A 24,464-nucleotide genomic window follows, 5' to 3' on the forward strand; every position below is an offset into this window, starting at 1 on the left:
TTTTTTTTAAAATCATTTTATTGGGGGCTCGTACAACTCTCATCACAATCCGTACATACATCCATTGTATCGAGCACATTTGTACATTTGTTGCCATCATCATTCTCAAAACATTTGCCTTCTACTTGAGCCCTTGATAGCAGCTCCTCATTTTCCCCCTTCCTCCCTGCTCCCCACTTCCTCATGAACCCTTGATGATTTATAAGTTGTTATTATTTAGTCATATCTTACACTGTCTGATGTCTCCCTTCACCCACTTTTCTGTTGTCCATCCCCTAGGGAGGAGGTTATATGTAGATCCTTGTAATTGGTTCCCCCTTTCCACCCCACCCTCCGGGTATTGCCACTTTCACCACTGGTCCTGAAGGGATGGTCATCTGCCCTGGATTCCCTGTGTTTCCAGTTCCTATCTGCACCAATGTACTTCCTCTGGTCTAGCCAGATTTGTAAGGCAGAATTGGGATCATGATGGTGGGAGGTGGGTGGGGAGGAAGCATTTAGGAACTAGATGAAAGTTGTATGTTTCATCGTTGCTACACTGCACCCTGACTGACTCGTCTCCTCCCCAAGACCTTTCTGCAAGGGGATGTCCAGTTACCTACAGATGGTTCTTGGGTCCCCAATATACACTTCCCCTCATTCACAATGATATGATTTTTTGTTCTAATGATGCTTCATACCTGATTCCTTCGGCACCTCATGATCACACAGGCTGTTGTGCTTCTTCCGTGTGGGCTTTGTTGCTTCTCAGCTAGATGGCTGCTTGTTTGCCTTTAAGACCCCAGACGCTATATATTTTGATAGCCGGGCACCATCAGCTTTCTTCACATTTGCTTATGCACCCATTTGTCTTCAGTGATCGTATCGGATAGGTGAGTACACCATGATAGGATCTTTTTGTTCTTTGATGCCTGATAACTGATCCTTTCGGCACCTCGTGATCACACAGGCTGGTGTGCTTCTTCCATGTGGGCTTTGTTGCTTCTGAGTTAGATGGCCGCTTGTTTACCTTCAAGTCTAAGACCCTAGACGGTATATCTTTTGATAGCTGGGCACCACCAGCTTTCTTCACATTTGCTTATGCACCCGCTTTGAGTTCAGTGATTTTGTCAGGAAGGTGAGCATCATGGAGTGTTGGTTTTAATAGAACAAAGTATTCTCACACACACCTTTCCACTCCCTCATTTCTAGATCTGGTAACTTCCAATCTGTTCTCCATCTAATCCTTTTGTTATCTCAAGAGTGTTATATATATGGACTTACACAGCATGTAACCAATTGTGTTTAGATTTTTTCCATTCAGCATCGCTAGTGCTTATTAATGACAAAAGTGTCTAGTTAATGCTCATGATTTTTTGTCATAATGCTATTATGTAGTAGTTTGTTGTAATTTAATGTTTATTTAATTTTAAAAACTGTTAAGACCACTTTGACGTGTAACCAAAACAATACCCATGACATGTTTACCATTTGAATTCCTCAAAAACGGGAATCTTCAGTTCTTCGCTATTTTCTCTGGTATCTTTTTCCATATTAACTAAGTACTTTTGTGTCTACTTCTGTTTCTTGATTTTAAATGTTTTAGACTTTGTTAGCATTCTGCTATGGAAAATGAAAGTGTAGCACTTTGCTTTTTCCTGCATATGTCACCTACTTCCCTTCCTGATATAGACATTATACTCTTTTTAAAACCAGCATTCAGTGTGTACATATTGTTGTATTCTCTAGTAACCTATGGTCATATCTTATGTCTCTTACAACCCATTCTAGTCAAGCCCTTCCGTTGTGACCCTGGTTAGATGGGTTGGGAATTGCCTGGGGAGGTGAGGCCATGGTTTGTAGGGACTGCTCTCTATAAACGAGTTTCTTTGAATCTTTGCTTCCCTTCTTTCTCGTTTGTACTCAGTTGTACTCAGAAGGCTACTTACTAGGGAGACAGAGATCCTCTTTGTTCTCTGCGATGGTGAAGGTTTTATTTCCCAGAGTCGTGGTTTTCTATTTTCTCTTCACCCTCTTGTTTGATAGATCATATTGTTCAGTAAGTTCCTGAGAAGGGATTCTGGAAAGTTCAGATTAGGCCTGGCATGTTTTATTTAGGGTTGCCTTTATGTAAGTGTCAAGGTTGGACAGTGTTTCACTCATGAAGATAAAGGCTTTGTCCCATTGTCCTCTAGCTCCTAGAGCATCTGATTTACAGTGTGGGGACTTCTGACTCCTGGCTCTGGCTGGTTGCTTGCTTTCCCCCAGTGTGGGCATTCAAGTGTCAGCTTGTTCTGTTGTCTAAAGGGCACGAACATGTTTGCATCCATTATCTTTTCATTGCAGTTTCCACAAAGCCCCCCCATATTCGCTTCAGGCCATTGCTGGTCATCCTTGCCTTTTCTTTCCAAATGTACCCATTTCTCTTCTCCTTATGTTTTGTACTTGTGGATTTACAACCTTTTTGTTTACCATTTTGCTAAATTTTAGGAGGGAACTATTTAACTTTTGAAGCCTGATATTATGCATTTTGTGAAGACACTTTAAGCAAAAATTAGTATTCCTATGACTTTATTCTAAAGCCATGAAACATTAATCCTTACTGTGGTAGTGTTCTTGCTATTGTCATTAAATGATCTATAAAATTCGCGATTTTCTCTCCCTCCCCAAAATCCTGATACCCCCCCCCGCCCTTTTTTAGGACTTTGGTGCACAATGGTTAAAGCACTACGGCTGCTAAGCAGCGGTTCTCAACCTTCCTCATGCTGCGACCCTTTCACACAGCTCCTCATGTGGTGGTGACCCCCCCCCCCCAACCATAACATTTTCGTCGCTACTTCATAACTGTCATTTTGCTACTGTTACGAATCGGGTGCCCCCTGTGAAGGGGTCATTTGACCCCCAAAGGGGCTCCACCCACAGGTTGAGAACCACTGTGCTAAAGGTTAGTGGTTCAAACCCATCAGCTGCTTCATGAGCAGACCTGGCAGTCTGCATCTCTAGACTGGCAGCTTTGGCAACTTTATGGAGCAGTTCTACCCTGCCCTAGAGGGCTATTATGATTTTCATTCACTCGACAGTAGTGGGGTTTGGTTGGGTTGTTTTAGGACTTTATTTTTCCTCATGCTTCAGAATAAGATGTAAGCGTGGTAAAGATACTCTTCCCGTCTCTCACAGACTTGTTCTGGCTTGCGCAAGGCACTGCCTTCTGTCAGCTTCCGAAGGTCATCCTGACTTTGAGTCTCACATTACTTATTTTGTAATCCTGTATCCTCTCTCACTACTTCATATTCTTTCACTTAGGAATCTAAAAGTGTTCAAACATATGGAACAGAGAATAATATAAAGTTATACTATGATATATTAGTAATGATAGTATAGCCATGAGCTTAGCCATTTGTCAACGTTTTTAATCTCCCCACAAAAAATATTCCAACATGGTTTAAAACCTAAATTATTTTCAGTATGCATCTCTGATAGATAGATAAGAACAAATAATGAAAATTATCCCGAGATTATACTACCTGACAAAATGAATAGTAGTTCCTTAATAAAATCTAAAGCTTAGTTATGTTCAGATTTTCCTGGTTGTCTCAAAATAATTCTGCAGTTATTATTTTTTAAAATAGGGTTCAAACAGAGTTCACGTTTGGCACTTGGTTGTTATATCTTTGTCATTCGGTCTATAATAGCCCTCCCCCCCCCCATTTTCTGTTGAAGAAGCTATGTTCCTGATTGACTTATGACTGCTGCTTGGTAGTTTCCCATTCCACTATGCTCTTCAGTATTTCACCTTAACTGAAAGTCAGGGCTAGAGGTTCTATTAGATTCTGATGAATGGATGGATGGGACTTCCTGCACAGTGGAGCCGGTGGCTCCCGCTTCATGGTATTCGTGATGCCGCATTTTACATGTTTCTAAGTGGGCTCAGGTGTAATCAGCTTGACCCTTCCATTAGAAGTTTCCCGTCCACATGGAGCCTCATTACCCAGCTTCTCTTGATGATCACTCTCAGAGCTATTACTTCATTAGCTGTTAGACAGTGGTGATTTTTCTCATTATATCATTCCTATATTGGCTGTAATTCTATGCAGAACTTTTCTCTTTTTAGCTACTTAATGGCCTAAAATGAAGTGAAGCAAATTAAGACTTGTTTTTCTCCCTCCTATGTGTTAATTTTTAGATGAATAAATTGATGCCCTTGCTCTGCCAACTAACATTGATCAGCAATGGAGTTAAGACTTTTATTTTGATAAATTGCAGTTACTGTTGATTTTTGTTTGTTTCTTAATGTGGAAATTGATTCATCTCTGGCCAGTAGAGGGATCTTTTGACTGGCGACCTTATGGCATGACCCATTAATCTTCGGCGTGATGTGATGTTTGCTTTCTGTTGTGATGGTCCAGGCTCACACTTTACATAACCTGTCTATAGACATGCAGTTGACTGTTTCTTCAAGAAACTCTTGTTTTTACTAGAAACAGTATTTTAAAACAGCAGTCTGAGTTGCTAGAGGTATGGTAATACTGGGTTATTATTTCTACACATTTAGTAGACATAGATACATTGTAAAAAGAAGAAATACTGAGTTCATACTGATATTTCCAATTGCAATTGAAATGCTTTGTTTTTAATTTAGCTACTATGATTTCCATTTATATATTGTTTGTAAATCTTGGTTCCCAGTCTTGGGGAAAAAAATTACTTTTTTATATGAAAGGTCTTCAGAAAGTTATGGAAAAGTGGATTTAAAGGCTAAAAATAAAATACATGAGCTTTTTCTCAGTATAAGCTCCCTCAAGGTTAAAACAATTTTGTTAGAAATGATACCAGCCATTTAGTCCATCCCTAAAGAACTGAGGGTCCTGGGAATTTAACCTTACTGATGCAATCTTTCCCCCTCCCCCTTCTTTTTTTTAACTTCATTAACAGAAGAAAATGAGTATCCCGTAGGGTGTTTTGTTTTGATTTTAAAGTTAGGAAGCAAAAATAAATCAGACAGTGCCCAATCAGATGGTTGGACAGTGATTGTCGATAGAAAGCCTCACATAGTGGATGGACAACAGAAAAGGTGGTGAAGGGAGACGCCAGAGAGGCCAAGATATGACAAAATAATAATTTATAAATTATCAAGGGCTCATGAGGAAGGGGAGAGTGGGGAGGGATGGGAAAAAAGGACTTGATGCAAAGGGCTTAAGTGGAGAGCAAATGCTTTGAAAATGATGAGGGCAAAGAATGTACAGATGTGCTTTATGCAATTGATGTATGTATGGATTGTGATAAGAGTTGTATGAGTCCCTAATAAAATGTTAAAAGGAAAGCCTCATATAGTTGGCCTGGTTTGAGGATCAGAATCATCAGGAATGTGCCATGGTGGAGAAGGCCTCCGTTTTTCTAAGTTTGAAGCCTTGACTAACTTTCTCAGAACATTCTCCTACTAAGCAGCTACCATCACCTTTGACTCTCCCAAGGCAGCATGTGAACTGAGCATTCCCAATTCTCCTGCCGGCATCACCTTTGCTCTTGACCGGACCGCTTCCATCTCTTGGTAGCCGTTGCTTTACATTTTGTATTCAGGGTCAGACTGGTGCCTTCGGGTCTCAAACCCACTTATTTAAAATTTCCATGGAAAGCTCTGCCCTTCTCAGCAACTGATGCATCCATTTTGGCGCCCACCAAGCCTTAGTTTTAGTATGTACTCGGAACCCATTGAGATGTCCGTGGTGTTGGCTGTTGTTTGTGCTGTTGTCGGTCCTCTTCAAATCGAGGGCCAACAGTATTAATTCTTTGGTGACAAATTCATGTGGCTGGATGGATCCTCAACTTAAATGTGTCTCTTAAAACAAGTCATCCATTTGTAACTTGCTGACTTCTTTGGAGTATTTTCCTCACAACTTTTTGTGAAGCAGTGATTTCACCATTCTTTCACCCAACCTTCACCATAGATTTGATGTTCACACCTGTGTTAGGGTTCTCTAGGGAAACAAAACCACAACACTTCTGATTTTATATATATGGAATATAAAGGTAATTAGTCCTCACGAAGGAATATAACAGATAATTAGTCCACACAGTAGTACAGAGGGCTCAGTTCAACTCACTTCCGTGGAACAATAAATATACTGGAAGTCCTTCAAATCAGTAGGGCTGCTGGGTCCAAGGTCAAGGGAGCAGACAGCTGAGTCTTCCGTAGAGCAATGCAGGCAATCTGGCCACAGGTAGCAAACAGCAGGGCAAGCTACTAACTGTCAGCCAGATGACAGGATCCGACAGTCCCAAGCTCAGGCATTGTATACACCAGCAGCTTGGTGAAGCATCTCTCGAAGGAACCTCAAACGTTAGCACAGTGGTTCTCAACCTTCTTAGTGCCATGTGACCCTTTAATACATTTCCTTATATTTCTGTAAGCCCCAACCATAAAATTATTTTCATTTCTACTTCATAACTGTAATTTTGCTACTGTTATGAATCGGGTAACCCCTGTGAAAGGGTCATTCAATCCCCCCCCAAAAGGGTCACGACCCACAGGTTGAGAACTTCTCTAGCGACACGATCCATGCGTTGGGTGTCCAGTGGGTAGTGTAGCTCACAAGTTAAGGCAGAGAACTAGCTAAGGGAACCACATGCTTGTCTGATCACCAGGGAGCAAGAGAGAGACAGGTGAGGCTTGCCGAATCATTTATCTCTTCGCCCTCCAATCAAACTGCAACCTTATTGATCCACGTGTTCCTATTGACCAGGTTCCTATTGACCACAACCTACCTGTCACAATACCCTTGCTTCAATTTTAGTAGAATGAGTTTGTGGGGTGGGGGTGGGGGGCCTGATAAATTTTGTAAACCTATGCCAATTTTTTTTGTGATCCATATTCTCCACAAGCTCTTTGAATATCCTTGTATATCTGCTAAGGAGCCCTGGTGGCAGTGCAGGCAAAGTGGTGGACTGCCAACCCCTCCAGCTGCTCCAGGGGAGAAAGAGGAGGCTGTCTGCTCCTGGAAAGATTCATAGCTTCTATTAAACTGGCATTCTGTGATGCCTACCTTCCCAGCACAACCGCTGAGGACAAAGCGGGTAAATGGGCAAAGGCGGTAAAGAAAGCTGATGGTGCCCGGCTATCAAAAGATACAGCGTCTGGGGTCTTAAAGGCTTGAAGGTAAACAAGTGGCCATCTAGCTCAGAAGCCAACAAAGCCCACATGGAAGAAGCACACCAGCCTGTGTGATCACGAGGTGCCGAAGGGATCAGGTATTGGGCATCATCAGAACAAAAATTCGTATCATTGTGTGCTCACCTCCCCCAATACGATCGCTGAAGACAAATGGGTGCATAATCAAATGTGGCGAAGAAAACTGATGGTGCCCAGCTATCAAAAGATAGAGCGTCTGGGGTCTTAAAGGCTTGAAGGTAAACAATCGACCATCTAGCTCAGAAGCAACAAAGCCCACATGGAAGAAGCACACCAGCCGGTGTGATCACGGGGTGTTGAAGGGATCAGGTATCAGGCATCATCAGAACAAAACATCTTATCATTGTGAATGAGGGGGGTAGTGCGGAGTGGAGACCCAAAGCCCATTTGTAGGCCACTGGGCATCCCCTTACAGAAGGGTTGCGGGGAGGAGACAAGCCAGTCAGGGTTCGATGTAGCAACAATGAAAAATACAACTTTCTTCTAGTTCCTAAATGCTTCCTCCTCCCCCACTATCATGATCCCAAGTCTACCTTACAAATCTGGCTAGACCAGAGGATGTTCACTGGTACAGATAGGAACTGGAAACACAGGGAATCCAGGGTGGATGATCCCTTCATGACTGGTGGTGTGAGTGGCAATACAGACAGAGTGGAGGGAGGGTGGGTTTGAAAGGGGGAACCAATTACAGGGATCTACACATAACCTTCTCCCTGAGGGACGGACAATAGAAAAGTGGGTGAAGGGAGATGTTGGACAGGGCAAGATATGACAAAATAATAATTTATAAGTTATTAAGGGTTCAGGAAGGAGGGGGAGCAGGGAGGGAGGAGAAAAAAATGAGCTGATGCCAGAGGCTTAGGTGGAGAGCAAATGTTTTGAGAATGATGAGGGCAATGAATGTACAAATGTGCTTTACACAATTGGTGTGTGTGTGTATTGTGATAAGAGGTGTATGCGCCCCTAATAAAACAATTAACACCAAAAAAAGATTCACAGCCTCATAGAGGGTCACTCCATGAGTCAGCATTGACTCAGTGCTGTGGGTTAGATTTTGGATCTTGTATATATGATCATTTCAATATTTCATTTTCTTCTGTGAAGTTTTTTTTCCCCCCTTAGTATATATCCCACTAGGGAAAACGAGAAACCAAACTCAACTGCCATCGAGTCCAGGCTGACACACAGCGACCCTGTAGGACTGGGTAGAGCTGCCCCTGTGAGTTTCCAAGACGGTCACTCTTTATTGGGAGTAGAAGGCCCCATTTTTCTCAGCACATCCAAAATACGTATGAGGTAGACACAGTTTCCCTTGGTAAGCAAGGGACTGCTAACCACAGGTTGACGGTTCAAGCCCACAGGTCACTCTGCTCCCCCAAAGATTTATAACTTCACAAGCCCTTTATTAGGGTCACTACTAGTCAGAATTGACTCAATAGCATGGGGGTTGGTTTTACACGGATAGTGTACTGTAAATAATGTTCATGATACTATTCTGTAAATACTGTTCTGTATAGCCATTTTCCTTAATGATCAGTCTCAGTGACCTCTCTATATCAGTTATTTCGATAGTGCCACTCCTTTAAAACAGTAATGTACCAGGAGTTATTCAAGCAGCCCCGTACTATTCCGTTTTCCCCTAAGTTCCAAGAAACATTTATGTATGGAAAATCTGATAGGAGGATTTAATATGATTGACAGCTTTAAAATACTGGAATCTTTCCCTAAGGGATGCGTAATCTAGCATTGCAGAGTGGTAGGAAGTTCATGAAATGTATTTTGGTGCTTGCCTGTGCCGACCAATTTACCACAGACTTCAACCATTTCATCTGTTGGCTCTCATAAGGGGTGTCACGCCACTGGTGCTTTTCATGTCAGTATTCCTTGCTTTTCAGTGTTTGTCTTTTCTGAGTGTCAGCTGTTTGCCGTGGTTACAGTCCTCTGTGTCCAAATCATGTGTTTCATGTGAATGCTTTTATTCCTACTTTGCCAGGGTATTGACTTATGTCTGTGAAAGTCAAAGTTACAGAAAGTCTAATGCTAAAGTGAGTTTACTAGACTGGAAAATGACAGTGTTTTTGTCTAACTTTTTGCTTCTATAAGCTTTACAGTATTGTAGTTATGACTTCTTATTGATGCTCATATTTCCTCTTGAATCAGATGCTCTGCCTTACTCGATACGGGTCCTTTTGGAAGCTGCTGTACGAAATTGTGATGGATTTTTCATGAAAAAGGAAGATGTTATGAACATTTTAGACTGGAAAACCAAACAAAGCAATGTGGAAGTGCCCTTTTTCCCTGCCCGTGTTCTTCTTCAGGATTTTACGTGAGTGAGGGGTTATTTGTTACTTAAATGAATTTGCAGTAGGTTCCCTTTTAAAATGCAGGCCACCGACAGATGACTGTTTCTGCTGTGTTCCGATTTTGAAAGTTAGCTTAGAAAAGAAGACTGTTCTTTCTAAACAAGAACAATTCACTAAAAATGGGTACTGATTTATTGTACCACTTATTCAGGAGTACTTTTGCTTAACTGCCTAATTAACATTTCCTTTAACTGTACTAGTCTTCTCAACTTGACCTGCCCAAAGCTGATTTCCTACCCCCCCGCCCCCCCCCCCCTTCTATTCCTTTCATCCCAGTAAATAGCACCTTTAGTCTCCCATTTGTTTAGGCCAAATGTCTGGGCACCACCTTTGAATCCACTCCGAGTACCCAAAGACGGTCTGTCAAGAAGTTTTGTTGGTTGTGCTTTTGGAATTTGTCCTGAGTCCAGAACTCTTAGCACCGGCACCGTGTCCTCCTGTTTCTAAGCGCCTGCGTCCCTGCTGCAGCAGTTTTGGATCTGGCGTCCACACTTCTGCACTGTGGTCTACACACCGTGCCTTGCATAGTACATGGAGCAACCTGGTAGGAATGTTACCAGATCTAAGCGTTCTCCTCCTTCAAATACACCAAATGGCTTTTATCCATTTAAAATGAAATCCCAACTCTTCCCCACACCTTGAAAGAATTTCCCCGGTTGGAGTATATGTGGGGATAATTTACTGAAGAGTTAAGCTGACTGTTTAAGAATGTATAGGTGTGAACTAGCCAGATAGCATTCTACTCACCTACTTACCAAACCTCCTTTGTGTGCCACTGCTGTGTGCTCGGTACGTCCCGCTATTAGAAGACACATTCTGATACTGCGGTGCCCTTTGTCGCCACTACTCTATCTTCCTACAAGGCCCTCGAAAATAGAAACGACGTCTTGTCTGACCTGGCACACATTGGAGGCCTTTGGTCGATGTTATTTTGTAGGAAGACCGTTCCCTTGAAACCCTCATGCGGGTCACCTTCCCCCAGGAACGCTCGTTCTTGGATTTCGATTCACTCTCTTAAACCAGATGCATCCAACTCTGGGTAACTGGTCCCTTCCCACACATGAATGCAGACTGAAAGGGATACTTTCAAACATTGAACCGTGAGTACGCGCATGTCCGTCATGTCTCGGTGCCTCTCAGGGAACTGGGCCCTTCTCTCTTTTGCAGCGGCGTCCCGGCAGTAGTGGATTTTGCTGCTCTGCGGGAGGCAGTGAAAGCCCTGGGAGGCGATCCCAGGAAAGTTCATCCTGCCCGTCCGACAGACCTCACGGTTGACCACTCTCTGCAGATCGACTTCAGTAAATGGTACTTCTTTACAGATGCTTCTCAAGACAGCCATGGAGCCGCCCTGGCTGCCAGTCCCCTGCAAGCATACGCTTCACAGGAAAGCGGCTGTTTTGCCCATGTCGAGTATGCTGCGCTTAATGTTGACGAGTGTGTTTTAAAACACCTGATTAGAAGTTGGTAGATTCTTTGTCATTAGTCTGGGCTTAAAGTTGCTTTTGTTTGTGTACATTCTTTTGCTTCCATGTTGCTAGAAATGTATGAGCCTAGAGCCTGCTCTTTTGGGTGAGTATCTGAACTCGGTCTCTCCTCTGGTTTAGTTTTTCCGAAACCCTATTTGCCTTCTAGAAAGTATGTAAAGAGGTGAACCATGAATATGTCTTTAATTAATTGGTGACAGAAATCACTGACCCCACTAGAGCTGTAACTTCTTCCACCAAAGTGAATTTCTTCTATTTCTTAGCCTCCCGGTTAAAGGTCTGACTGGAGATTCCATGCTTCTGTTACATGCACCAGCTGTCTTTAGCGAAATAAGACGACAGTTTATGACCACCCCAGAGAGATCTTAGAGTAAAGCAAGGATTCTGAGCTTTTAAAACTTCTTCGATGGAACCCAAAATCTGTTTCAGTACTTGCTCAAAGTTATTCAGATCCTTAACAAAGTTTCTGTCTATCATTTAAAATTACGTGTGAGAGAGAGTAATGAGAGGTTTGCTTTTTTTTTTTGAAGAGTTAAATTTGGTCCCTTTTCATTTGCCCTCTTTCTCCTCTTTGGAATAATAGTGCAATACAGAACGCTCCAAATCCTGGAGGGGGTGACATGCAGAAGCCAGGAAAACTATCTCCACTTCGAGCGCAGCCTAAGAAGCTGCCCTGCAGAAGCCAGGCTACCTGCCGCGGACCGTGCGGTTCTGGAGAACTGGGCCGACACTCAGGAAGATTTTCCTCCCAGATTGAGAACACACCCATTCTGTGTCCTTTCCATTTGCAACCAGTGCCTGAGTATGGAGTTCTTTTTGTTCGTATATTTTAGCCAGACTGTAGTTAAAGACATGCTTGTCCCCGTCCCGTCCCATTCCACTGCCTTCATTATTTATTTGGCTGGTTTTGAAAGGAGTATGCATATCCCTTTGTTCTGAAAGAAGCTCAAAATATTTAAGTGCTGGTCTATAGCTAAAAATGTCATCTGCTTCTGAGAAGGCAAACCTTATCTGTAAATATATTTTGTACTCTTAAGTGGAAAATGTGGTCTTTTATTAGACTGTACGCTTTTGACTTGGTGAATTCATACCATTTTTCATATGCTTATTAGTCATTCCTGTTTCTTTTGTGGATTGCATTAAGATTTGTCTGTATGTTAAGAATGATCCTTTATGTTAGATATGTGCTTTTACATAGCTGATTGATTACCTGCATAATACCTTGGAAGATAGTAAACCTTCCCAGAAAAGAATCCTGTTCATAGGTTTTGTTTGGATTTCCTTGCTTAAAATAAGAAAAATAGTTCCATGACTTGAATTTTTATATATTATGAATTTTCCAAAACAACTTGGTTAAGTTTTGAATGAGGGGATCTTAGAGCCCTTAATACTTTTTTTTTAAAAAATTTTTTTGGGAAAAAAACAAAAAGCATTTAAGACTTAAAATAGCTAAGAGTAATAACTCCTCATAGTTCATACTAAATGCCAAATATTGTATTAATTCATTTGTCACTGACCTGGATCTGTAACCTTTATCTTCGGTAATTTAAGTTCTCAAACTGTAGACCTGAATGCTGGGCTCAGTGTTCTACACAGCCTCGGGGTTCTGGTGGTGCCTGGACTCTTCCTTTCTAAGAATCCATTATTGCTCTCTCTCTCTCCCCACCCCCACCCCACCCAGTAATTACCCTTGTTGTTCAGGACATGTTGACTTTTGAGATTAATATCTCTTCTTATACAAAAATTAATTTCCTGCACAGATCTATTGATGCAAAAGCCTGGCTGTTCTTGTTTGTCGTTTTATGACTGACAGGATGTGACGTGTTTGAGTGGTGGTGTTGTTTTAGAAACAAACTCCACTTTGGTGTAACATCCTCCATTTTGACTTTCAATTGCAGAATATTTAAGCTGGCTTTTATTGGCTTTGTGAAAAGTAACTCTTGTATTCCTTATTACATCAATGAAGGGTTTAATTAGACACTCAGGCAAGAAATTGAGAGAATTGAAAGTTGAGAGCATAGCCTTGGGCACTTGAAATTATTATCTAATTAGAAGTAGGCTTGTGAGCTAACAAATGTTTGCAGGGCACTTTGCAGCCCTAAGTGCTAGGAAAAGGGAAGCGATTGTGGGGACTCTTTAAAGACACCTGTTCCCTGCGGTCCTGGGAGCAGGCTCACTTAAGATGTAGTCTGACTTAAAACAGTCACTCACTCAGCAGTGAAGTATTAAAGTAGCCTTTGTTTTTTAACATGTTGACAATTAACCATCATTAGCTGGACCCTGGAGGACTGGAACCTTCAATATAGTTGAGGTTATATTGATAATTCCAGTCACAGCTGGCAGGCGAAATAGACCATTTAAATTTACTGGAAGTAATTCTTTAAAGGACCCATTAGATAAAAATGGTGCTATGTTTACTGCTTGGAGATTTTTTTTCCCTCCTAAATAATTCATATAAATTATGTTTGTAATCCATGTAAGCTGCCACTTACCCAATCTTGAGGGAGATGAAAAGATTTTTGTAAAAAGTGTAAGCTAGAAAATTATGTTGAGCCTGTTTGCCGCAACTGCATAACAAGAACTTCATTCTCTAATCAATGCCTGTCTCCTGCTTTCAATCTGCACATGAGCAAAGTAGGTAGGAACAGACATGTTTATGGTTGAATGAACCACTCACTCATCGCCCTCTTTCCCCTGCAATCTAAAACCCAACAAAGTTTACAATTTTTTGTTTCTGTTATGATTTTAGCCAACTCTTACACAGTACCTGATTTTGCTGCTCTGAATAAAGTGCTTTGCTACTTTCTATTGTAAAGTTGGAAGAAAAAATAGCTTGTTCTAAGAAGTCTGATGAATTGCTCTTCCATTGATTTTTTTCTTCTGTGTTTGCATATATTTGCATAGAAATGAAAGCTTAGACATAAGACAAATATTTCCTGTATTACATATATTTAATACCAGCTCTTCTTCCATCTAGACCTGAAACAGTGTTAAAAAATCAAGAAGTAGAATTTGGCAGAAACCGAGAGAGACTTCAATTTTTCAAGGTATAGATTTTGTCTAGAAATTGATAAAATAAATTGATATTTATTATTTTTGTATCTTTTAAGTTAGGGGCTTGAAAGATTTTATAGCAGTAGAATCCTTTCTGTTCCCCCAAATAAAATATTACTGGAAATCTTGGTGTATGAAAAAAAGATAGAATCTAGAATGACTTTGGTTTAAGTGAGCTTGGGAGGCCTCTGAACTATTTGAATAATTTTCTTAGGAATCATTTCATTTTGTTTGAATAATTGATTAATAACTGTAGTAAAGTATGGCCTGTAAACTTGGAATTGAATTGACCATATTGAATATTGGCTAAACCAATTTTAGTATCAACATGCATTCTTATCTTATGTATTCAAATTCATACTAATTCTTATATTTCTAAATTTAAACAAAATATAGTGGAGTTCAAGAGTCTTTAAGAATGTGACTGTCATCCCGCCTGAGACTGGAATGGCTCATCAAATAAACTTAGAATATTTGTCAAGAGTGGTTTTTGAAGAAAAGGACTTCCTCTTCCCAGACAGTGTAGTGGGCACGGATTCTCATATAACCATGGTGAATGGTTTGGGGATTCTAGGATGGGGTAAGTAAAGGACCAAATAGATTTCTTAAGTCCATAAATAGCAGGTCTGCTTAGCCTCTTTGAGACCGTTTTCTCAGTCTATGTTAGCAACAAAGTGTTTAAATCCATAAGAGTTTATAAGCCATGTAGTAGAAGAGTTTTGCCTAGTGCCTAGTGCCCAGCATAGCACTGCCACTTGGGAAGTCATCAGAGGGGCCATGGTGTCAACGAACACAATGTTGGTGACTCCCTTGTTTGAAGTTCCATGGTGGCTTCTACTGGCCGCCTCCATGCATCCGGATTCGTTAGTACCTGGCATGGTAAACCTTCAGTCAATGTTGCTCGGCGCTGCTGCGTCCGTAGAGTGGAGCAGTACCAATAGGAGCCCTGTGGTGTAGTGGGTATGCGTTGGGCTGCATTGGGCATGGTTGGCAGTTCGAAACTACTGGTAGCTCCTCGGAAGAAAGACTGAGCTATCTACCCTAGGGGGTGGTCAGCACTCCCTTGATGGCAGCAATTGTTGAAACTGTAATCTCTCAGAGCAGATCACCAGGGCTAGAGTTCTGTAGACCAACCAATTGTTTTCGCCTGCCAGCCTTTCTGTTAGCAGCCAAGCATTGAGCCATTGTACCACCAGCACCCTGTCAGTAAATGTGTGCTGGATTGAAAATGAAAGTGAGGATCGGATTTCACACCCATCTGAGATGTTTTAGGGTTGCTGAATGAAAACAACTGCGAGGCGGTGGCGGGCTCCTTAGTCTCATAGCAAGAGCAACGTAGCAGCTTTGTGCTAGTACTGTGTGAGGCTCATGAACCACCCAGAGATTGGGAGTTCACACAGGAAGTTATCTTTCACTATACTGGCCTAATCTACCTGTCCGTTACTTTAGGGGTTGGAGGGATTGAAACAGAAGCCGTGATGCTTGGTCTGCCGGTTTCTCTAACTTTACCTGAGGTGGTTGGATGTGAGTTAACTGGGTCATCAAATCCTTTTGTCACATCCATAGATGTTGTTCTTGGTATTACAAAGGTAAGTTACAGTCGGAGCTTGGGTGGCAAAGTGGGCCCTCCTTTCCTGTTACGTTTAGAAGCCCTGTGAGAGCAGGGTTGGCTATCACAGCATCCTCAGCATTTGGACATAACCAGCCACAGAGTTCCCATTGTAGCAATAACAGCAAATACAAAACCGTTCCTACTGAGCACAAAGATGTTGTGTGATTACTTACTCCCATACACTTGAATTCTGAGGAAAATTGGGGTACAAAAAAGGCCTGATGACTTACCCAAGGTCATAGAGCCAAGTAGTAAGTGGTAGAAGAAAGATTGTAGTCACGTTCTTGGGTTCATGTTCATAACTGTAATGTCTTATTGCCTCAATAAATGTTGGTTGACTACATGAATGTTTTTAATAAAACAGACCTCTACTTAGCACGTCTGATTTAGCTGAGTTATTTACCCTGAGACATCATTACTCCACTAGATAATACGTTAAGAATTATAGACTGGAAGATGTGATAGGGTCTAAATTTTCTGTTGTTTGTTGTACCATTTTGTTGACAGAGTTTTTCTCTGAATTTAAAAAAATAGTAGTTACATAGTATTCTGAAGATAGGTGCTCATAAGTTTCCTAGTGAACTTGGCGCCCTACATTTCTAGTTCTCACCAACTTAGTTATACTGATTAGAAAAGGCTTTGTATGTAATTCCGATTTGAGTCTCCCAATAGCAACTTTTGGTTAACCTTTCCGGGCCCTCGGGGCTATTAAATGGTAGCGCCTTCATCAGTATTTCGTATTGATCCTTATTCTCTAATAGGGACACTTTTGACATCTTAGCGAATCGATTGATTCTGTATGTGTTACCTAAATTGGGAATTGCAGGATTGTTCCCAAAAGAAAAGGAGCATCCATTATCTTTTCAGAGACTCCTGAGAATTACTGCCCCTTTTAGATTTCTACTAGCTCTTTTTTCTTAACAGTATTATTATTATTATTTTATGTTTTTCAACATTTGGGTTATTGATTCCAAAATTTGATCTACGCAGTTTGCTCTTACTGACCCCTCCCCCTTTGGAGTTCTGTGTATTTGAGATTTTTTTCCTCCCTTCATTTTGCTTTTGTTGTGCTTGAGAAGGGTGTACAGTAAAGCATGCACCAGTTCAGCACTATGTACTTGAGTTCAGTGAGATGGAGTGCATCCTTTCCTGAGGCGATCCTCCCCCATTCACAGAACTCCCTGCTCTCCAAGTTTCCTCCCTGTTCGCCATTTGGTCTCCTACAGATAGACCTTAAAGGAGTGAAATGCTCAAGACAGACCTTTTGTACTAGTTAGCTAAACTGCTGTTTGGTTTCAAGAAGACTTCGGGGGATTATTTGGGGTTTAAGGGTATTGATGATTTTTATAAAATTGCTCATGTCATTGCTTTCCACACTGAATAGAGGTAGTTTCTCTCCTACTCCCCTTCCTGAGCACTCTTCTCTATGAACCTGAAACTCTTTTACAGTTCCAAAAAGTGTGAGAAACAACTAAGAAAATTGGATTTTTAGAAGGAATCAAATTAAGCATATGTTAATCCTACTCATCTGGAATTAAGAGGGCTGTGCCAGTATATTAGCGTTTCAGTGAATCTAAAATGCCGTAATTAGTCAAAAGCACTATGGTTTCCATATCGCTGATAAAGCAAAAGGCCCACCAGCTAAACAGACACAGCACTGGGTTCGATGTGCTGCTCCTCGTTCAGAGGTGTTGAAACCGGAATCTTGGCCACCTGAAGGTGTCGGACCTTCTCTACCAAGATTAACTAGTGTGAATACTATAACCGGAATGAGTTGGTGTTTGACAGACGACCCTGTCTTAATGCCAGGACTCCTGCTTAAAGCAGTGGGTTTGTGTGGTTCGCAGGCATCCGTGCTAATCTCGACACTGCTAATTTTGTGTGTGCTTCTCTATGTCCCTTTTGATAGCACCTCCGGCAAGCAGGAGTGGCGGGAAAATTTGTTGAGTTTTTTGGGCGTGGAGTTTCACAGTTGTCTATAGTGGATCGAACCACAGTAGCAAACATGTGTCCAGAATACGGTGCTATCCTCAGCTTTTTCCCTGTTGACAATGTGACACTGAAACACTTAGAACATACAGGTAAGAAGATCAAGTGGAGGGGGAGGCGGGGGGCTGATACAGCCATGTGTCTGCCTGGCAGTGTTTTATAATAAATGCCTTCCTTGTACCATGCGTGTTACTTCATACCCAGGAAACTTGTGTTTTGAAACAATGGCTCACAAACTGTCTCAGGTGCCTTTGGCGTGTTCAGTCATCAAGCCTTAGCCACGTGACGCATTTGCACCCATTTGAAAGAAGTAATTCAAAGCTGCTGGTCCTTGCTGAACTCTTTCTTCAAAATAACGGCTATTGTAGCTTCAGCTTAAGGATCAGGTTGCGATTTAAAGGAAGTCAATTTCGAGCATATTCACAGCTGTCTCCTCCTGTACCCAAAGTGGAGAAGCCTTCAGGCGAGAGAGTTTGGGAATCAGTGTCTGTCTGTCTTTTGAACTGCAGGCTCCGAACCTCGTCATAGCTTGACTATCATTTTGCCTCTTTCTTGTTGGTGTTGAATTTAAACTATGAAGTACCAGCAGAGGTGTGTTGCTGTTTCATGAAGGTAGTGTTCTTTGAGAACCAGGAGCTCGCCCTTTGATCCACTTCATTGCTTGTGTCATTTGGAGAGACGTTCCGGAGCCATTCAGTGCTGGAGCCAGAGGTGTTCTTCAGCTGAAAGGCGGGAATGAGTCGGATGGCAAAGTGTATGGTGCGGTGCAACCGCGGGAGGATGGCCCACAGAGCACGCGGCTGCCGCCTCCCTGGATTTGGGTTGGCAGGGTGGTCAGGAGTTAGCCGTGGCTAGAGAAGCCTCCTTCCTTGCGTGTTAAATTGAGCTAATGAATCGCTCTTTAGCCTGTTAGCCTGAGGCGCACGCAGTGGCTGAACAACAGTAGTTTTCTGTTCTGCCACGTCTGCAGATGAGTGACTCAAGACAAACCACAGCGGGCGCAGCTTGTCCCTGCCTTGGGAGTCTCAACTTTGCCACTTGCTGGCTGTAAAACTTGCCTCTGGATCATCAGTTTAAAGACGTACAGGACAGGGCCTGGCCTTGTGAAGCCTTGTCCACCTGCATCTGTGGCTCAAAGTGCTGAATGTCTGCTGAGGGCTTACCTGGGGTTCTCAGCATATAAATTCTTTTAGTTTCTGGAACAGCTTGTTTGATCTCTGATTTGTATGCTTCGTGAAAGGAATTTTTTAATTTATTTTGATGTCAATGTTGCTTGTTAATTTAGGGGGGAAATAGTGAGTTTCCCCTTCGTGACTAGTAGTAATATATTATATTACATTTCACTATTGGCTTTATTCTACAAATAGTATTTGTTGGTGAGTTTTGTTCAGTAGTCATTGTGTCTTTGAAATAACCTTTAAATGAGGACAGTGCGCAACAAGTGATGTGTTTTGTAAAGTTTTCATGAAAGGTAAATTTACTACTTTGGAAGAAAATACCAGCTACTAATTTATAAAGAGTCTTTAATACAAGGGGGTAAACCCTCCCAAAAAATGGGGAAAAGCTCCACGGGAAGAGCGTTCACCGTATGTACAGCAACTCGCACCCAGTTAGTGCACTAGAAAACCTAGGGAGGTTTCTCTGGTCACAGTGAATTTTCTCATAACAGCGATTTTGCTCAAATCTCGTTTTTTGGGATGGTTGGTTCATGAGAACAGTGTGTAGCTGTGAAATTTTGTTTCCTTCTGGGGGCCGCAGAAGCTGTTTCGATGTTGAACACAACTTACAAGAACAGCACTATGGAAAAAACTCAAGTGTACAAGTGGTTTTCTCATTTCAAAAAAGGTGAAATGTTGATTGACGACAAACCTCGTTCTGGATGCCCATCAACTTCCTGAACAGATGAAAATGAAGACAAATGTCGTGCATTTATGCTCAACAGAGCATTGAAGAGACGAGGAAGCTATGTGGACTATCTTGGAGATCGATTCAACCCATTTTAAAGGAAGATTTGGAATGAGACGGGCCGCTGCAAAATATGCCTCAGGTTCTGACTCCTAGGAAAAAGAGTGTAGCCGGGGAACAAGCCATGCTTTGAAAGAACTGCTCCTAAGCGACCCAGGCTTTTTTTCCCCCAAGGTCATTACTAGTGACATGATGCTATTCTTATGGCCCCGAAAGCAAGCACCAATCAAGCTCAATGTAGAGGTCCCGAAAAGATTGCGAAGCTGTGTGTGACAAACAAGGCCTGATTGGTGGCAGACGGCAGGCTGGTTTTGTCACCACGACAGTGCACCTGCCCACACAGCCATCTCAGTGCGCCAGTTTCTGACAAAAACAGCAGGCCTCTCTTGCCCCGCGCACCTTGCTCACCTGACCTTGCTCCGTGGGACTTCTTTTTGGTTCTGTGAATGCAGAGGGAAATGAAAGGACAATTTGATGACACAAAAGAAGTGATCAAAAAAAAATGAGTGAGATGCTGTCAGCCATCCAAACAGATGAGTTTGAAAAATGCTTCCAAGAATGGAATCCGAATTTGACAAGCGTATCAAGTGTAATGGAGATTGCTTTGAAAGTGATAAGGATGATTTGTAAGAAAAGTTTTTAATATATCGCTTTGGAAGAAAATTCGGAGGTTTTTTGGGTACCCCCCCCATACACCACGTGTATTTTGTTTCTTGTTAATTATTGAATTCAGTACCCTAAGCCCCCAAATTTCAAGTATTCTCTATGGCATTCCTTTTTACTCCTCTCTTTAAAGGTTTTGACAAAGCCAAACTAGAGTTGATGGGAAGCTACCTGAAAGCTGTGAAATTGTTTCAGAATGGCCAGGATTCTTCAGGAGCACCTGAATATTCCCAGGTAGGTTCAGAATCGTCCATTTAGCAGTATGTAGCTACAAGTGTAAATTCTGGAGCCGCACACTCCCTGGCTTTGAACCTCTGCTCTGCCATTTATTAGCAGAAAATTTGAGCCATTTATTTAGGCTTCCTGCTTCAGTTCTTTCCATATGTAAACGCTGTTCATGTGGACCTGATTCCTTAGGGATGAGATACAAATCTGTTGAGCAGGTCCCCTTTACAGTAAGTGCTCAATAAGTGTTCGCTGTGATTATTACTTAACAAACGTTGCTTGCTTGTGGCTCGATATTTGGTTTTAGTCATTAATTTACACAGGCTTTTAATTTTCACAGTGAGTTTTAGAATATTTTGTTGAGTTGGGTTTTTTAATATTGAAAATACATAATTCACTCTTAATTTTAGCTTTATGATAAGAGTAGTACAAAGTGTGCTTAGTATAATTGAATGCTAGATTGTCATAAGCTTTGTAAGAACCCCCAATAAGATGATTAATTTTTTTTTAAGTTCCCATTTTTTAAAAATGTAGTACAGCATATCACCAGAATATTTGTTTCCACAAGGGCGACATCTGGTTGATGATTATATTTTGCACGTTGTTCGTAACTATAAAGGGATTAAATGGTTATGAAGTCACAAATATTTGTTCTAAAGATATTTTACAACCTAAGGAAGCACTATTTTGGTAAGCAGTTTACATTAAATATTATATTGGGACTTGTAAATCTTAAGAGAAACGCCTTAAATACCCTGCAGTGACTAGGGATCATTTGAGCCCATGAAGGCAGCATATGAAAGAAGCTGATGGTGCATTTCTGATTAATCAGAATAAACAGGGCTGTTACATACTTATTAAATGTATAGTGAAGAGATTCCATTTAGATTGATGGCGGCCAAACTAAAATACACAAGGAAATATCAGAAGAAAGAAAAGACAGAAGTGGGGTTTAGCAAAGCACAGTGTCTGAAACGTGGTCTGCAGGAGCCTGGTGGCAAGTGCCCTAGAGCCCTTCTCTTCTCCCCCCGCCCCCCCCCCCCAAGGAAATGTCCTGCCAGTGCACTCTCCTGAGCAGGTTCAGCGCCACCTTAGCTGGCGAAGGAGTGTGGTTCCCAGGTCTGTCTCTATTGTCACAGAGCTGGCAGTGAAGTGTGACTCGGCAGCAGTAACTTGTTAGATAACTGACTCGGGCAGTGATACTACTGGCAGGGGTCTGTGGGGGAATACCTGGGGCCCAGAAATTGCATAGGCTCTAGTTGGTACTGTGGTAGCTCGTACACTGATGTACTAAGTCTCCCAGCACATTGTTACTAGTTAAGTGTCTTCCGTTTCATTGGGCTTCCTTTGAATGCTCTGCTCTTGGTGGTGTGTTTCCTTTAAAACAAATGTGGATATATTTATTCTGCTTCAGAAAGTAATGCTTCAATTGGAATGTATAGGTGTAAATTCTAATTCCTCTTATTTCTGATTTTGTAGGTGATTCAGATTAACCTAAATTCAATCGTTGCATCTGTCAGTGGTCCAAAGAGACCTCAGGATAGAGTTGCTGTGACAGATATGAAAAGCGATTTCCAAGCTTGCTTAAATGAGAAGGTCAGTTACTGCCATACTACGAGTTTGTGCTCCCTATAAAGTGAAGAAGCAACCATGTGGCCTGCGGGCTCAATCCACTCTTCAGATGATTCTGTGTTATGTCACACGCCCGCTCCAACCACCCACTCACTACTGATGAGTTGTTTCCAATTCAGAAAAAACCCGTAGCCCTACTTGTAGAGTTGCCAAGGCTGTACATCTTCATAGAAGCCGACTGCCTCGTTTTCCTCCCATGGAGCACCTGGGGGTTTTTCACTGCTGACCTTTGGGTTGGCGACCCACATACATAACTGATTATACCACCGGTGTTCCCTCATGCCCCAGCAGCACCTTCATTTTCCTCCATCAAATATGCAAGTCAGTAATTAGGTAGGTACGCCCCCGTTTCACTGTGTGGCTGGGAGCTTGATTGTGACTATTGAAAGTAACTTAACTGAGGAAGAATATTGAGCTTCGTAGTCCTGTTTGCCTCATTTGTCTGTGGTTCCCTCAGCCTTAGCAGCACAAACGTGGGACCTTTCCATCGCCACCGGAAGTTCTGTTGAGCAGCAGCCCTGTTCGAGATTTGTGTGACTCACCACAGTGGGAGGAAAACACAACCCCCAAACCACTGCTCCGTGATCATGCTCCCAGCACCTGACACGCTGTAACTAAGTAGCGAGGGGCCGCTTGGGCTTTGGGGGTTTGCCTTTTCTGTTTGAGGATCATGACTTCAGTATTGTCACTTTCTCTTCTATGTTGAGAACTAGTCAAAGGGCTTAGTGCCTTTACTATTCGTTTTTGTTTGTTTGTTGTTTTAAACTGTCAAGTTCAGAAATAAAAATGTTACAATGAGTTCCCCTGGGCCGACCACCCAGCTTCAGTGATTATCAAATCATAGCAAAGATTGTTTTGATGGCAATCCTTACAGCCTTGTTGGCCAGGAAAGGCCATCTTCATACACTGGAATGAATGGAGAACAGGTCCAAAGGAGGTGTGGATCCTGAGCAGTTCGGCCAGCTAACTGGATAGAGAAAAGCTTTATTTAGGAACCCAGCTTCCTAATGTGACGATTCAGGTTCAGGCTTCGGCCCAAGTACAACTAGCTGTACTGAACTCGCGGTCTCCGGTTTATAAGACTAAATCTTTGGGGACGTGGAAAGCTTCATCTTTTGCTTGTGGAATGCCTGGTGGTTTTGAACTGCTGACCTTGCAGTTAGCCCAGCTCACAACCCTCATTGCCACCAGGGCTTCCCACATGCCAACTGGAATGCTGAACATTTAGGTCTGAACAAATGGCAAGGAGCTAGTGGCTTTTCCCGCAGTCATTTTCCCCTCACAGCGTATAGGTATCTGGCATGTTTTGTTGAAATCTCTGCCCATTTATACAGGTTGGATTTAAAGGCTTCCAAATCGCAGCTGAGAAACAGAATGACTTCGTCTCCATTCATTATGAAGGAAGTGACTATAAGCTGTCTCACGGGTCGGTGGTCATTGCTGCAGTCATCAGCTGTACCAATAACTGCAACCCATCTGTCATGCTCGCTGCAGGTAGGTTGTGGTTCGTGGCCAGTCCGGGTCCTTTGCTGGATTCATTCTGCTGTTCTGCTTTTTCACCTTCTGTGCGAGTGCCCATGTCTGTGTGAGATGAACGCGTTCTCTGATTCTGAGTAGGCCCTCGGAGCCTAGAGTTGGTTCCTGTTATCAATTTTGTTTTTATTACACCAAAGGTAAGTGGGGTCGGTTGGTTTCACTGTAACGTGCATGTCAGTAGACTTGGTTGTAGCTGCTGTTACTGTTAATTTAGAAGTAGAATTAAGCAACAGATGTCGTATTTATTAGAAACAGCACAGCATGGGTTTGATTCCATTGCAAATAAGAGGAAAGAGAAGATTGTTGACAAGGGTTGTAAATGGAATTAATTGGGTACACATGGCAAGGTTGATGCGTGAATGAAACTGTCTCACAAAGGTTAAGGAGCCCAGGTGGGCTAAGTTAAGTGTTCCGCTTATGGAAACGTTGGTGTCTCAAACCCCGCGGTGGCTCCTTTGGGGTGATTCAGCTCGGTCCCGTGGGCTGTTTCTCTCTGCCATAGGGCATTGCTAGGAGTCAACAACTGATTCAGTGGCACCTAACAACCACTGCACAACAAATGTTCAGTTGCTGTTAGATTGGAATGATCTTATCAGTGGCTGCTCCCTGCCCCGCCCGTGTGTTCAGAGTGAAACTGCTTGGAAAGGTTTTCAAGGCTGCGTCGCCAGGGCTCCTTCAGCCTGGCCCTCTGGGGAGGGGGAACCGCTCACCTTTGGATGTGGTGAGGGATGACTGTCTGCAGCACCCTCATTTTGAAGGGCACCATTGTTAGCCCT

The 24,464-nt window shown here is 42.4% G+C and overlaps 1 protein-coding gene across 1 annotated transcript in view; it reads left to right on the forward strand.

The window, feature by feature from the left end:
* Window positions 1-24,464, forward strand: part of IREB2 (iron responsive element binding protein 2) — a 55,037-nt gene that overhangs the window by 15,685 nt on the left and 14,888 nt on the right. Inside the window, exons 3-12 of the mRNA XM_075535967.1 lie at window positions 9,326-9,491; window positions 10,696-10,833; window positions 11,596-11,814; window positions 13,990-14,059; window positions 14,463-14,646; window positions 15,516-15,655; window positions 17,588-17,759; window positions 20,429-20,529; window positions 22,000-22,116; window positions 23,487-23,646. Coding sequence (XP_075392082.1) covers window positions 9,326-9,491; window positions 10,696-10,833; window positions 11,596-11,814; window positions 13,990-14,059; window positions 14,463-14,646; window positions 15,516-15,655; window positions 17,588-17,759; window positions 20,429-20,529; window positions 22,000-22,116; window positions 23,487-23,646 — 1,467 coding nt within the window. The remainder of the gene's footprint in view (window positions 1-9,325; window positions 9,492-10,695; window positions 10,834-11,595; window positions 11,815-13,989; window positions 14,060-14,462; window positions 14,647-15,515; window positions 15,656-17,587; window positions 17,760-20,428; window positions 20,530-21,999; window positions 22,117-23,486; window positions 23,647-24,464) is intronic.

This window comes from Tenrec ecaudatus, chromosome 17, assembly GCF_050624435.1.
Source record: "Tenrec ecaudatus isolate mTenEca1 chromosome 17, mTenEca1.hap1, whole genome shotgun sequence".
Taxonomy (NCBI): Eukaryota; Metazoa; Chordata; class Mammalia; order Afrosoricida; family Tenrecidae; genus Tenrec; species Tenrec ecaudatus.